A 16723-nucleotide genomic window follows, 5' to 3' on the forward strand; every position below is an offset into this window, starting at 1 on the left:
GTAACACATCCAGCTCTGACCTCTAGTACACAGTGTGAATAAACAAGTAGCTTGACGCTCAACTCGAATAAAGTATGCAAGCAATCTGTTACTATTTAAATGCAGACAGCAGAGATTTTATTATTCATAATCTTTCCCCTTGACTTTCAACACTGTTGTCAGTCAAAAACATTACATTTCCGCATAGAAATACGCACATGCCACATCCAGCCTGAATCTCGATGTATTCATGACTACGCATATCACTAAATAATAGCTCTGTTCAAAAACCTAGTCAGCTGCCTAAAACACACAATTATCCTGACTTCTAAAATAGGCAATCCCAGAATGCATTGTGCATTCAATGAAAAATAACAAAAGAAAATTCAAGGTAGCAGATAGAGTCAAGAGAAATCTCACTTAGTATCGTAGTAGCTCAGGATGATGCATGATGTATTGTATATTATCTCTGCTTGAGTCTTGCATCATTAGCTTAGCGACATGCTAACACCAATCTCCATTGGAATAAACTTCGAGCGCTATTTGTGGGGTTTCATTTCAATTATCTTGGTGCCAGCATGGCACCTTATTACGTTATGGAATAAATCTGTTGACTGACTGAAAGCCTATTATTTGAGTTTTATATAGAAGGATCATTTGCTGTTATCCATGATCAAATAGGGACATATTTGACCTACGTCAAGATGCACACATGAGTGTAGGAGTCTCTGCGTGAGCCGGAGAGCAGAAGAGACGTACTCTGCCATGTTCTTACTCACACTACAGATGCTCGTCATTAGGCTATAAACCTTTTTTTACCCTCATATATTGTGACACATACTTTTTGTGGAGGGTGATTCATATTTCTATGAAAGCAGTGAATCAGGCATCAATTTTCTGCCTTAAAAGTGTTTGAGACAAATTAAACATTCTATCTGACAAATAATGTGTTGAAGCGTTAATAAATAGCTTTGTGTCATCTCAAGCTGAATTAAAGGAATAGTTCACACCAAAAACTTCTCTTATTCTTCTGTTAAATCTGTCATTAATAAACACTGATCAATGCACAATCGCACATACACAGAGTACATGAAATATAAAAACAAATTAATTGGTTTTCGCACATCAAGCGAGCACTTTTAAGCTTCTGCATACCATAGTTGATGTGCTCTATGTATGTGTTGATCAATAATAGCCTAAATTGTCCAAAGAGACACAATCTCTTTATAAGACTTTAAGCTGCTTGATTCATATGCAGTTATCTTTGAATTTTTGATGTGTGCAAGTTCTTGATGGACAGAAGTCTCACAGGTTTCATCAAAAATATCTTCATTTATGTTTCAAAGATGAACAAACATCTTTTGGTTTGGAATGAGGATGAGTAAATGATGACAGAATATCCATTTTTTGAAAATTATCTAACCCTTTAATACATTTTAAAAGATGTTGGGAGATAATTATGCCTTCAGAAAGGTAACAAGAGTTGATTTTAACAGGGTTGACAGCTCTACAGAAAAAAAATATGGTAAGAGGGTTACTGTATACTGGGTAAAATTTAAACGTATATAGAGAGACATAACAAAGACAAAAATCGCATAAAGAAAGGAAATACCAGTGGGGACAAGCCAAGAAAATAAACTAAAATACTAATATTTGGAATTTAGGGGTATAAACGATGCAAAGTTATCCCTTTAAGGGGAACTGCCCCAGTGACAAGCTCTTTTTTTGCAAAAAAAAAAAATTCCCAGCAGAATTTGTACTTTTGCTGATGCATCAAAGTGCCAGAGAGCAGCTCTCGGCTGTAAGTTTAATGTCATTCAGCTGACTTAAAAACAACTCGCCCCGTAACACGACAGTCCATCAGAAGTAGCTATTGGGAGGAGGCAAAAATCAATATGGCCTGATATGAGGACAGAAAAACACCGCTCTCACTCTGACGAATGCCGTGGCTTTGTGTTCGCGGCGATTGAATCTTGATTGATTAGTCCGCCGGCAGCAAAGTCTCTCATTAATTTCTGCTGTGCCTTATTCATAAATGTGGCACAGCTCTGCTTCATTAAACTGACACAAATTTATTTCGTTTTCATTCTCGCTCACTCTCCCCTGCTTAGCATTAGCATTCATGTGACGAAAATGAAATGACAGGGAATGGATTGTCGACAAGCATTTCAAGTTTTTTATTTGATGTTCGATTGATTTGAAGAGGGTGTAAAAATTCAGAATTGAATGCTAGCGTACTTTATACTGCACAGTATACACTATATATGCAGTCTACTATTATTTAAAAGTTGATGTTGGAAAAGTAGGCATTATTATATATACTACATAACAGTTTTATATGTACTATATAGCAAATCTCAAATATAAACGTTATTGCCCAGCTCTAATCTGCTAAATGAGACTATATAAGGCATGAAGATATTAAGATATTACAAACATTAACATCAGGATTTTCTGTAAAGCTGCTTTGAAACTGTGTATTGTGAAAAGCGTTATATAAATAAAATTGACTTGACTCGAACTGCCTATTATGCAGGAATGTTACATAGACGCCACATGACCTCATTATTTTTGCCTGTGAGTGGCATCCAATTATCATCTACAAAATGAAACAGTATTTTGCCCTTTTTCATTTAATTTAGTGTAAAATTTTGGACTGTCTGATCAAATAATGAGTCAAATGGGATGTATAATTACTTCCAGTCCAACGACCACACTGGAAATGCATTGTGGGATACATCAGTGCTGAATACTGTACATTTTTGCATGTAGTGGAACATCCGGGTGTTCCGTGTATGGGGAAATTCTCATACCATGCGCACTGTACACTGCTGATGCCATACTAAGAATAGTATAGTAGTATGTTATTCCGAATACGGCCTATACCAACATTTCCTTCTGCTCTCCTGTGGAACTAATCATCATCCTTGTTATCCTTCTTACAGTAAACCTTTGGACTATGTTTCAAGCGGCTCAGAAACTGGGAGGATACGAGGTGGTGAGTGTTTACACAATTTGTTTGAAATCCAGTGCCTTTGGCAGCACGCTTTTTCCTTTGGCTCTGAAAGATTCCTAAAAAAAAAAAAAACGAGTTTAGTTTTTTTCCAGCCTGCCATGTAATGTGTGTTTACTAAACTCTGGCCTGGATGCGGAACTCTCTCACATCCAAATTTGGCCAGAGCGCTCGCAGTTGTTATAAAATCTACAAGTGGAAAACACGTGTAACCCTTTTGCGGTGGAGGAAATTGGTTGGGGCCTGTTCACTACCCATGTTGAGGCTCTTAAGGGACCATTATTGTGCAACAAGCGAACTGCACAATAAAGGGAATTCGCTTGGCAGCTTATCTGACATCTGCTCTGCTAAAATATGGTGAAAACATTAAAGTCCCTTCTTTGTGACCAGCTATTCAATATTTTCAGCAGCTCTGTACTCATTCATCAACTCTGAAGTTATTTAGATTAAAAGCAAACAGGAAGTCACTCCTCGCTCCTTTGCTCTTTTTATCCGATGTATTGATACGGCTTCCCGTTTTTTTTTTTTTTTGTTTTTTAAGCGAACCGTCATTTTTTTTTTTTGTCCTTTGGCTGCCTGGATTCTCTTTGCCACAGAATGCTTGGCTTTAAATGCAACTGACATCTGTAATAAAAATCATTGTGCAGGAGGAGTCATGATGTCATTGGAAACATTTATTTTGCACAAAAAGATCTTCTCCTGGGGTTGAACTGTACTTTAATACAGTTTTAATACCGCAACTGTATTCCGGACCTAAAACCTGCCTCGTACACAACGGCGATGTGAAAACAAACAGCAGTCAAAGGCTATTATGACGGAGGGAGTTTAGAGAAGGCAGCAGAGGCCATAGGGGCGATTCTGTTCTCATGCTGTCAAAACTGCAAGCGCTTCATTTAGCGCCGTAGGAGACAGCAGATGCCCTACTCAGCGAGTCAAGTTACCGAAGGAAAGTACAGCTCATGGTCAACGATATTTTAATTGAAGTGTTTCTGCAATCGAATGGATTGTAGTGATTAGGTCTCTGTGGACATTGGGTCACACTGTATTCTGGAACACTCTGAGAATATTGTTCTTATTTGTGTTGTAACTAGTCTGTGGTGAATATATTGGCCCGGGCGACTAAATCACACATGCATTAATTCCCCAGCACTTGATGCATGTGGTTTTCCACGGAATGCGTTTTATTGAGAGAGTCAGCCATTAGCTGAGGGAAACGGCCATTAAAAATCTTTTAACCCTCGTACACTGAATGCACTAAAGGTCTCTCATGAATATTAATCGCTGTGTATGTGAATTATGTTAATCTGGTGCGCGTTTTCTTTTTTTCTCTTTAGTTAAGAGTACGCATACATCAATTTCATTTCAAAAACTCAATATCTAATGACCTTGCATGGGACATCATGCGCTCAGTGTCATTTATTATATAAAGCTTACGGGATTCTGTTTAATATGCATCAAGTGGCCTTCTTATTTTCATCACTCAACAAGAAAGAAAGCCCAGCATACATGTTGAATGCATGAATAGTGGAATGCTAATGTCTGTGTTTATTTCATTTCTGCTCCATGTACATCCATTACATGAACGTCTTTGTCTCTCATAATGGACTCCCCCTTCCCATTGCAGATCACAGCGCGACGCCAGTGGAAAAATGTATATGATGAACTGGGCGGCAACCCGGGAAGCACCAGCGCCGCCACGTGCACACGAAGACACTACGAGAGGTATGTCCGATTTTGGGCGGAATTTGGTGGAATTGATTTAAATATGGTAATATGTGTTAAACAATGCTGAGAGTATTACAGTTCTATTGGTAGCTGAAAGAATGATTAGACAAAACAATAAAATTAGGGAGGCATGTGTGGCAATTCTGCAGAAATCTGCTGACTTTTCTGTGAAATTCTGTGTGGGTCTGCTCTTTAGTATGCTTATGCATGATAGGATGTGCCCATTACGAAACATGCACTGACACTGTTGATTTTATTATTTACACCCCATATTATTAGCAGCCCTGCATGAAAGCTGTGCCTGCAGAATTAGCTCAGCAGATTTGGAACACCCAAATTATCATTTTTTATAAGATTAATCACTTTGTCCTACTTAACTTTTTTTTTAAATCTCTGGTTCCCTTGACTTAAGGATCCAGAACAATGAGACAGTGAGTAACAAATGATTCGTGTAAGGCATTGATTTGGTACAATATATTACCACAAATCCAGCATAATATAATTACCCTGCAGTATATCACAAAACCGAAATGAAAGTTTTAGCTGAAAGTTTTAGTTGTATGTATATAAACATTTAAATTGCACATAATGCAGTTTATATATATATTTTCATATGAAAAGTAACAAAGCTTATTGCGATTATTGGATGGTAGGCAGCTCTGCGCGCTACAAATAATGTTCAGTATTTTGAAAACAGCATAGACTCTCGGTTCATCAAAATGAGGATTGATTAAAAACAAGAAATCAGCCCAGCCCTATGGTGACATGTTTTCCTGTTGTAGCTTAACTACGCTGCGTGCACTAAACAGAGACTGACACGGTCAAAATGCGCCTTCGGAGAAGTTATCATTAAACATCACAAATTTTACACAATAAATAATTTTAAATTATTTAAAATTGTAAAGTTACAGCGGGAGTCTACGTCTCTCTCTTGCCTCCCCTGAGCCCATTGACTTTTAACAGACACGTGCACTGGGTTTGATGGGGAGTAATTAAGAATGAATGGGAGAAAGTCACATGAGAGGAGGCAATGCCTCCGTCGTGCTATGATTGGAAATGATCGTTTCCAATTTTTGTGGCATTCGCGAATTGGTCTGAATGAAGAAAATGATGGTGTTAATGGGAAGACTAATTAAAAAGTAAACAACTCACCCACTTAGATATCAATGCTTTGTGTCACGTCAGAATCACTTGAAATGGCCTGAAAACATGATGACTGTTGGGGGTTTTTTAGTGAGCATTCAGCTTGGGGAAATTAAAGGTACATCTTCGTGTCTCTGAACAGTGTTTATATAATAAAATATATGAAATATATTGTTTAAATTGTTACTGCCTTTAGTTATTATTTTGGATGTTATGTTAAGTGTCAAAATGCATAAAAACACTAACTTGATTTATACTTGGTGTAAATATAAAAAATATAATTGAATCTGGTCTCTCTTTTTTATATGTTTATTTAATCAGGAAAAAGTAACAACATTAAGTGCACTCCCAAAAAAAAAAAAAAAACATTTATATATATATATATATATATATATATATATATATATATATATATACAATGAAATTAGTATGATAATTACTATAAATAAATCTAATTAAACAGATAAAAAAATGACTCATATGGTGATATAAGACAGTGGTCATGCTTGTGTTTGTGAACTACTGTTTGAAATGCTGCATGTAGGGCAGGTTTTGGCATGGGTTTGTGCTTATTCTTAAAGGTTCGGAGGCAGGAGGAGACACTGTTATTGTATTTGCTCTGAAAGCTATCCAGTTTGACCTTTAAGGTTTGTGTGACATGTCTCTTTCTTCCGTCTGGCTCATCGAGGGCTTTAGTGGGGCCCGGGCAGGTGGAGTTGGCAGGGATTGTGTTCCTGGCAGCGTTCAACCTTCAAACTTAGTGCTGAGTCAATAGCCACCAATAATGTATCTGTTCAATGAATAATAGGCTGCCAAAATTCGATGTTATAACCTTGATCAAACAGTCAGGGATGTGCTGATGTGTCTACTTGTGCAGCTGCTACCAAGAGTAATTAATTGAATTAATTTGCCCAGCAAATGAAGCCATTCTGTACGTGGTTTGCGAGTGAAAGGCCGTTCAAGCCGCAGTGACGCACGGCATTATCTGCGGCCGCTTCACCGGCTCATCTTCGGTTTTGGGACGAGCTACCTATTGTTCGGCTACAAGCTCTGCTCATTGGAGCCCAGCTCAAGTGGCTTTTCATGGGAGTCCTTATGCAGGGCCGATGCCAAGTGCAGCCCTGCCACAGATGGGAATAAAGATGTCGGAGATTCGTTTTTTTTTTTTCTCTCTCTCTTTTTTTATGAGTGACCTCACTCCTGCAAAACAAGCCGAACATACCTTGATCTTGTGTGTGTGTGTGTGTCTTTCTTTTCCTCCCTCCCTACTCAGGGTAAAAGATAAGTTCTTAAAAGATTTCTGTTAAGCACTTCCCCACCCTTTGAAGGGCAGCCGACTGAACTGACTTTGTGTGGAATTACTCATCTTAGAAAGAAGGCACTCTAAAGAAAGCTTGCAAAGTCATGAATGAGGCATGAAGATGGATTTCGATCATGTGGTGCATGGCTGTAACTCAAATGAAAATCAATATTTAAAGGAATAGCTCACCCAAAAATCATGTCATTCCAAGCCTGTATGACTTTTTTCTTTCGATGGTACACAGAAGGAGAAATGTTGAAGAATGTACTGGCTTTTCCATGTAATGAAAGCGAATGGAAACGAGATGTTATGCTCCAGAAAATTACAATTACAAAATCATATGACAGCTTTGCGGGCTAAAAAAGATTCCATTGACGTTAACAAGTTATCAATGAATTACAACATCATTTCTGCCAATCCCTTAGAAGACTTGAAATATAGAGCATGTGTTTTATGGATGACTTTTATGATGCGTTTTTGGCAATTTTGTCGTTCACTTTTATTGTATGAAGAAGAGCAGCCAGGATATTCTTCAAAAATGTACCTTTTGTGTTCTTCAGAAGAAATAAAGTTGTACGAGTTTGAAACAGCTTAAGGGTGAGTGTTCTCCAACTGCTCCTAATGATATTTACTGTATTATCTGATTAGCTTTTGGCTACTATGTTTGTTGTGGGGGAAGAGAATCAAATGTAGATTACAAATTAGGTCATAAAATATGACATCAATAACCTTGAGAGAGACTGCAGCATTCCACCCCCCCCTCCCCTCTGCCTTTTAATTATATAGGTCAGTGGCACTGATCAATCTGGCCCATGCTTATTTATTTAATCCTCCTCTTCCCAGAGAGAGAGAGATCTTTGTTCCAAAAATGTTCTGCTTATGAATGCCTCTGCAGATAACAGCATTCCATAAACCTTGTCATGCAACTTTAGTCCCTCTATCGCTGAGGTTCATTTTGTTGTCGTGTGAAAACCTTTTTCAAAAAGCTCTACAGATATTTCTCGATGCACTCGGCTCTGCAGAACTAACCAATTCAGGATTCATGCAGATTTGCATAATGTTTGAAAAATATTTGCAGTACCATGTACAAATATTATCTACCAATATGAAAAACGACTGATAGGTGCATTCATTGCCTCGAAATGGAATGCTAACCTGCTAGTTACTGAATACCTTTCAGGAAATGTGAATACAATGTGAATGCATTATGCAACAAAGAATGTTTGGTAACACTTTACAATAAGATACATTAGTTAACTACCTTAGTTAACCTGAACTACGAATGAACAATACTTTTTCAGCATTTATTAATCGTAGTTCATATTAATTTCAACATTTACTAATACATTATTAAAATCAAATGTTGTATTTGTTAACATTAGTTAATGCACTGTGAACAAACAATGAACAGCTGTATTTTTATTAACTAAGATTAACAAAGATTAATAAATACTGTAACAAATGTATTGCACATTGTTAGCTCATGTTAGTAAATACATTAGCTAATGTATAATGAACCTTATTGTAAAGTTTTAAACAGCATATCATGTTGCATATATGTAACATAACGAATGTCATCTAATGGTTATTGGAAATAAAATATTATTATTATTATTATTATAATGGAAATTCAATTTTGTGTAACATTTGTTACATTCCTTGCATAGAGAAAATGTGCACATTTTTGTAATCTCCATATGGTAGAAAGTATCTGTATGTTAGTATGCTATTCCAAACATAGCCATTGCATTGTGGGATTTATAGTACAACGCAAGAACCTCGCAGTTCTTGATTATTGATTTCTGTATTCCCCCCTAGAATTAATGTTTGCTCTAAATTCAACCAAGTCACGCTTCACAGACCTCATCCTTGAACCTCTACCCAGTATGACAGATTTTAATGCAAGCCCTTTAAGTGAAGTTTAATGATCTGGCTTTGAAAGAAGGCTTTTTCCCAGGGAGTATTGCATCAGCTGTTTTTGTCCCCTGAGAGATCGGCGCTTCATTTGAGACTGCAGCTGTAGTAAACAATAGCAGTATGCATTTATTATCCCTCAAATCATTAGCAAATGCACTGCATTATCCAACAATATCTCTGCTACGAGTTCTCTTGAATGACAGACGATAACGATTTGGGTTCTTAGAAATGCCAATCATTGATCCACATCTATTTATGATTAGCCGTTTATCTGTATTTACACCATTTGCCCGTATTTACCAAGTGGAAAGGAGTGTTGGTGTGACATTGTGGTTGTGAAAGCTGACAAAACCTAATTAAATCCCTGATTGATCTAATTAGTTTATCATCGCAATTTGCATGTCGATTTACAGGCTCATTTGCCCTGCTAAGATTCCATCGTGTTCTTTCTTTAACAAGACATGTGACAGTTTCAACCAGCACCAGTCCGTTGTCAGCAAAAATGTTTCTCAATGAAGATAATACTCTTAGGTACTTTATTTCAAAAATCGCATTTTAAAATATTATTCGAAGATTCGATACAGGAGGGCTGTCAGACTGGCTAACTTTTATAGCACATAATAATGTGGCTGTGATTCAACATGGCTGTCTTGGCAAGGTATTTTATACACTATAAAAAGTGATCAGTTGACTTAACTTAAAAAAAGTGAGGAAAACCCTTTCCTTTACATTATTAAGTAAATAAGCTTCATGCGTAATGGAGTTCACATAACTTAATTTTTTCAATTACGCATGAAGTTTATTACTTAATATTTTTAAGGCAACTGGTTTCCTCACTTTTTTAAGTTAAGTCAACTTAAAATACTTATTACAACAATAAGGCAATAATAATGGTTCAAATAAAGTTTTACAACAATAAGGCAATAATAATGGTTCAAATAAAGTTTCAAAAGCAAGTAATCATTTGGTTTTATTAAGAAACACTGTTAAAATGCATTAATATAAACATAATCAATTTAAGTACAAATGTCTGCAGAGGACGCCAATGGCCTTGTGACTGTTGTTGTTACATTTTACAGCAGATCAAAATATTGGCCAAACAGCATGTAATTCAAATGTCCACTTAATCTTTAATATTTGGCCACATCTTTACAATAGAAATGTTACAGCCACTTTAATTTCTTGAAAAAGAACATGTGGACCAGTGGTGTAGTCCTAACAAAGCAAAAAAAAAGTGGTTTACTATTCGTAAGGAGTAGCATTTACTGTGAATGGAGCCGCTCTGAGACGCTGGAAGAAACGTGTAAACGGCCGCGCTTCACTCTGAAACCTGCAGCGCATATATTCATTTAACTGAATCTCAGCATATATATATGCTATATTATGATTTTTAAATGGTTTTAATATATCGAGCAGCTTCAGAAAACAGACTAATAATGCGGTTCATAGATTCTCGTCCGTGGTATTTTGCCGGTTAATCAACACGGGTAAATTGCAATCGTTAAATATTCATATAAATGAAGTTATTAATATGAATATCAATACATTTTAATCTAACATTTTAAATGAAGTGTGTTCGATAGCTTATCGGTTTTGCTGTTGTATTAGAATTGGTCAAATTTATATAAAGAAAAAATGAAAAGTTGCTTCCCAGTACAACACATCAGAAATAGAAACCATATACTGCTATCAAACTTGTTGCTTGTCATGGTCGTGGCTGGCTAGGACACACACAAAAAAGATGGCTTTTATTGCTTGTCACTTTATTGTCAGCTGAAATTTCTCTAAAGACATTGACAACAAAGTGTTTGCAAAGTTTGGAAAGTGTCACTGACCCATATCAGACATGTCTTAAGGTTCGTCCTGTACTGCCGCACGCTCCGTTTCCCAGAGTATTTATAATGTGGCGTTTAAAAGCTTTTTCTAATGCCTTGTTTTGGAACAACCACCATGTTGATGTAGTTTCTTTATCCATGTATGGCTTATTTATGCTTTATCACTTCACATTGTACTGAGAGAATAAGTGCTGTGTTTATCTTGGGCTAAAGATTGAGCGGCGTTCAAGCTCAGGCCTCTAATTTAATGTCTTTAAATCACTACCCAGGAATGTGGCTTTCATTTCAGCCGCATCACAGAACCAATTCCAACAATCAAATGTTTTGCAGGGAGGATGTCTCTGTACAAACCACATACACTACAAAAACACGGGCTCTCATTGCGCATTATTTAGGACGTTTAATAATTAAAGCTGGCTTTTGAAAGTTAATGGGTTTTAGCCTGAAGGGAGTGAGTGAGGTAATTTAAGGTCTAAAGGCCAGGAATGACAAAAGGCCTGCTTTGGCGTTCCTTCTCGCTGTTTAACTGTGTGAATCTGGATTAGTTCAAGGGTCGACTTCTCAACAAAACCTTTCAGGCGTCCTGCGTAGCTTGGGGAACAATGTCTTTTTCTCTCACACACACAGCTTACATTCTCTCTCCCAGTCTGCCTCTATGATTAATTCACAGTTTTACCCTCTGGAGAGAAGCAGAAAAAGTTCATATTATTCCCCCTTCAATCCCAGCTCGTACAGATGTGATTATGAACGTGCTGGTTTTAGGTTGGTTTTCTCGGCCGTAACCTCTATTATGTCCAATAACAGGCCTCCGGTTGTTTGTTTAATGTCCGTTTGTCATTGGAAACCTGCTGAGCTGCCATCTAGCTGTGTGTGTCGTCTACTGCGGCTGTGGTCAGAATTTACGATTGGTGGCATTTCGACAAGCACTCATTAGGGCCACTTTTGTGGAAGTAAACTTAAGGCTCCATCAGACGGCTTGTTTAATAAGCAGTAATGTCGGATCCCGGGCACGTCTCCCCAACACCAAAGCGGTGGAATGAGATGAATGAGAAAATGAAATTGTTGATGTCAACAACCATTTGTCTTAGTTATTTCGGTATGTGGCCTGAAGGGTGCCGAGCGAGATGAGAGCGTCTCTCTGTGAGCGAGAGCACTCAAAGACAAACGGGCTAAAAATAGACTTGAAACAGTTGAGGTTGTGATTCTTTGTAATGTTTTACTTCCTGTTTTGTGGGCCTGTCACAGCTGGGTATTACGCCATCTTGTGACCAAGAAGGGGAAGTGCATCATGAACAGTGCTGAGCCTGTAGAAAAATTGATCTGAAGAAAATAATGCCACTACAATGGAGGGGGAAAAAAATCAGTCAAGGTCACATTTTGTCCCAAAATCAAAAAGAAACAAATAGCACTCTAAAGGATATTTCGCAGTGTGCACAGATTGATCATTTGACATTTTTACTTCTTTGCTTTAATCACCTATTTTGGTGATTTTTTTCATTGCACGTTAACAGGTAATATTTTAATTTAAAATAAAGTAAATTTATTTATTAGCATTTTTAATCTGTATAAATGAAAGGCAGTACAACAAATGCTACTATGACACAAATAATACGTAATAAAAAAATAAATTACACAGTAAAAAACGTTGGGTTATTTGTTTAACCCAATGCATTTGGTTAAAATAACCCACAGTTGGGAAGGTGCTATACCAACCCACAGTTGGGTTATTCGTTGGGTTATTTTTAACCCAACATTTTTAAGTGAGTAATGAATCAAATAATTAATGCTCAATAAATACAATCTTTTTCCATTACTAATAATGAAAATTGTGGGGAGAAATGTGCTGAAATTGTAATGAAAATGTCACAAAAGGTCCTAAAATAGGGTTTCTTTATCTTTGTGCACGGCATGGAAAAATAAAAATATGACATTCTGAACATTCTTGACATGTTTCATGAGATTCCCCCAAATACTGCCGTTGTCATATTTATTTTTGTGCTGAGAGACTTTATGCACTGACTGGAATCAAATCACATTAATAATGATTTCATACTTGTTTATAACTTGAAGCCACCCACGTCTATCAAGCGTCGGTTTACATAATATGATACAATGGTATATTTGTACTCGCACTGTATTTCTGATGCATTGGTACTTGTATATTTTTCCATTGCTATGGCAACACTGAATGTCCAAATGTTATTCTTCAAATGCAGTTCTATTGGATTATGTAATGCTTATGTAAATCAACAGATCTATTTGTGCATGAGCTCTTTCAGTGGGCAGAGGAAACCGGAGTATTGATTGCGGGATGTTGTTCTAATAGCGGCATTCGCGCTCACAGGAGTGCCATGTTAAATATTAGTCATCTGCTCTGTGAGTTAGAAAGAAAAGAGAAAAATATCTCCCAGCCCGAATGACTCACTCTTCACAGAACATCTTTATATATACCAGCGATAAATTTGGCAGAAATTAAATTACACTTTTGGTTCCATTATAGTAACTCAATAATAGCGCGCTTGTATCTCAAAGTCTCAAACTGTTCTTAGATTGGCCATTTTCCAAAGTCTGCTATCAAAAGTCAGAGATTTCAATATGAAAAATTAAGTTACTTGTAGAGTTCGACTGATAGTGGATTTGATCAACAACTAGGTTGGATAGTTTTTAAAATAGATACTGAATGAAAGCAAACACAACACATTAAATTGTGCTGAATTTATTACAAAAATTTAACTGAACCATGAAAATGTAAATACTAGTATATTCATTTTACCTTGATCATTTATGTTAGTTCATAGTGCATTAACTAATGTTAAGAGAAACAACTTTAAAATATAATAAAAGTATTAGTAAATGATGAAATTAACAATGAACAATACTTTTATTAATCTCACTTAATGTTACAAATGTACTCTTATTAAAAATTTCATATAAATTAAAACAGTCGTGCTTACAGATGGCCATCTTTAAATATCTACACAAAAGCCATTTAAATTGACACATATGTATATTTTATGTATCCTCTCATGTTTTATTTGATTCTATTTTTAGAAAACTTGATTATCTTATCAAAAAAATAAAGTATGTATTACAGTGACGATAAAAAAGGAACCGAAAATCGAATGCGTTTCTGATTTGTTTATATGTTTCTGTCGGCTGCATGACTGTACAGTTTGCTTTCTCATGTCTCTAGCTTTAAATATGCAGCTTTGCTGCATAGCGAATGCATAAAAGCTACCAGCTGGAAATAAACTAATGCAAATAGATGGTAAAAATCGTGACATTAAACATTTTGGTCGGGCTTGCGTGTATTTTTGTCACATTGTGACTTGAGGTACTACTAATGTTAGCATTCTCTTAACCCTTAACAGCAAACATACTGCTGTTCTCCACTTTTACAGCAGTGTCCCTCGCGTGTCAAAACAAACTCCACGAGGCGTCGTGACAGTTTTTAGTTGGCCTCTAGAGGCCGCTCTCGTACTGTATAATGACAGCTCACCTTTCTCAGCCCGCTCCAGCAAGGGAGTCGACCCGGAAAAACTATCGGTATGGATTTTTGTTACAGCAATCGGTTATCTGTGCCGATTATTCAGCAAAACCGATCAATCGGTCGACCTCTAGTTATTTCAACCCAAGCTCGTTGGAAAAAATGCCTGTCGTGACATTTGTCAAATTATATTTCATTGATTCTGCTCTGAAATGACAAGTGAGTGGCGCTAAACAGATGAACGTGAATCTGGTAATATTGCATTGGTGGTTGTACATATCGCAGCAATTCGTAAATGAAATGTCCAATGAGTGCGGCTAAAAGGTTACTGCTCTTTCGCGAGCAAGTTTACTACTTTAGAAAAGCCATTCATATGGTGCTGGTTATGTGATAATGTCAAACTTGGTTAGTTTGCAACTGCACTATGGTAAAAGTGTTTTGAGGTCATACAGTTGCATAGTATTTGTGCAAAAATACAAGCTTATTAATCAATAATCTGCCCCGTAATCATAATTTGTGTGAAAATTAATAGAAGTTGTGGGTGTTTTAAAGCCACTAGTGGTCATTTCAGCTGGAAACTGTTTTCCAATGAGCCTGTGTTGAGTGAAATATTGAAATAATTACATTGAAATTGAAATTGAAACAAAGAGTTTATTCTTTTCATTGCTCTATACTCTTGCTGTATGTTGACAGTTGACTCATTTGTGTCTATTTTTATTTCTCCTAAGGACTTCTAGAAACATAGTTACTCCTTAAATGTCTCAAGAAGTTTCAATTCAATGTCTAAGTAGTTTCAATTCACACCACAGCTACAGCCGTTATATTCAGAGCAATTCAGCTGGTTGTTGTAATGAGGTCTGTCGAACAAATTTAGAAAGGTGTCTTTTCAATACCATCCATCTGTGCAATTGCATACAGCTGCGCACAGCCTCAATACTAGTCAGTGTCTAATATTGACCAAGTTTTCTGTCCTCATCCGCAAGCCTGCAGGGTTTTCGGTTCCGCCCTGGTCATGTGGTTGCGGTTAAGGTTTCAGCAAATGAAGTTGTAAGGCTGGCAAGCGCTGGTCCTTTACGGTTCCCCTATTACATGCAGAAATGCCAGTTCTCCATGCAGGAAAGCCCCACTGACCTCAGCACAGCTTCTTCCTCCATAATCCCACCAGCCACCGCTGCTCAGGAAATTGCAAAACACAAAACTGTAGATTACCATCTTCTAATGTGTCTCCTACAGCACCCTGCTAGAAAACAACACACCACTTGTCGTTTACATCAACTTCCAGTAACAGTTACGTAAGTCGGGCCTCCGTTACCACGATCACATCTGCATTTACTCTTTGCCCCACTTGATTTTTATAAGCACCACTTTCCAGTGGCCCACGTCTCTTATGTGGAACACATCCCCGGGCAAGGGTGGCAGGAAAAACAGCACCTCGGCGGAGCATAAATGCTGGTCTTTGTATAATTGTTGCGTTCTTCAAGTATGATTAATTTTAATGGTCCGGCGTTCTCTGAGTTTCTTATTATGGAAATTAGTGTTATATAAAGATGGGGGGGGGGGGATGCTGAAACACAATCATATTACCCACTCAGCAGTCTTCCCAACAGAGAGAAGTGCGTGCAGACAAAAGCGTACAGGCCTATACCGACGCAGTTTCCAGCAGGCTGCTATCTCTCTGATGATGCCCTCATCTGCCCACATTATAAAGCAAGCTTTATTCTCCTCACGATTCGTAAAGCAATTATGCATCTGAATTAATGACAGCACAGCAAAGTCACATTGTGGCTGATTTTTTTTGTGGACAAATTCAGGTGTTCATATTAATTGCAGCACTTTAAAGGGCTATTAAAAAAAAGTGTTTGTCCCTAGAAATTATGTTTTTGCTGCCTTTGTGGTCTATAAGATTATTTTGAACAGGCTCAAGGTGACACATAACCCAGGTCTAGTTTTCTAAACTAAATGATTCATTTGTTCAGACAGTTGTGCTATCTGGGGTAAGTACTTTGCTCAAGGACACAAAAGTTCTCTAACAGCTCTTTTTCGCCATCATGGCAGAAGATCTGCAACACAAACAGCATGTTGCATTGTTTGTTTACATGCACTTTAAAAGTTTGATTTCGGAATACCCTAGAACATACATATACTGATGGACTTTCCTTTTCATTCCTATTCTTAATTTGAGGACATACACTAGTCAGAGTTTCGAATCATTAACATGTTTTTGAAAGAATTTTAGTCTTATGCTCTCCAAGGCTTCATTTATTTGTTAAAAATACAGTTAAAACAGTAATATTGTGAAATGTTATAAAAATTTAAAATAACTG

General features: G+C 37.0%; 1 protein-coding gene across 1 annotated transcript in view; it reads left to right on the plus strand.

Annotated features, from left to right (window-relative positions):
* arid5b (AT-rich interaction domain 5B) overlaps positions 1 to 16723 on the plus strand; it is a 115238-nt gene that overhangs the window by 84364 nt on the left and 14151 nt on the right. Inside the window, exons 7-8 of the mRNA XM_079851681.1 lie at positions 2925 to 2977; positions 4617 to 4714. Of these exons, the coding sequence (XP_079707807.1) occupies positions 2925 to 2977; positions 4617 to 4714 (151 nt within the window). The remainder of the gene's footprint in view (positions 1 to 2924; positions 2978 to 4616; positions 4715 to 16723) is intronic.

The sequence above is a fragment of the Squalius cephalus genome, assembly GCF_949319135.1.
Source record: "Squalius cephalus genome assembly, chromosome: 19".
In the NCBI taxonomy this organism is placed as follows: domain Eukaryota; kingdom Metazoa; phylum Chordata; class Actinopteri; order Cypriniformes; family Leuciscidae; genus Squalius; species Squalius cephalus.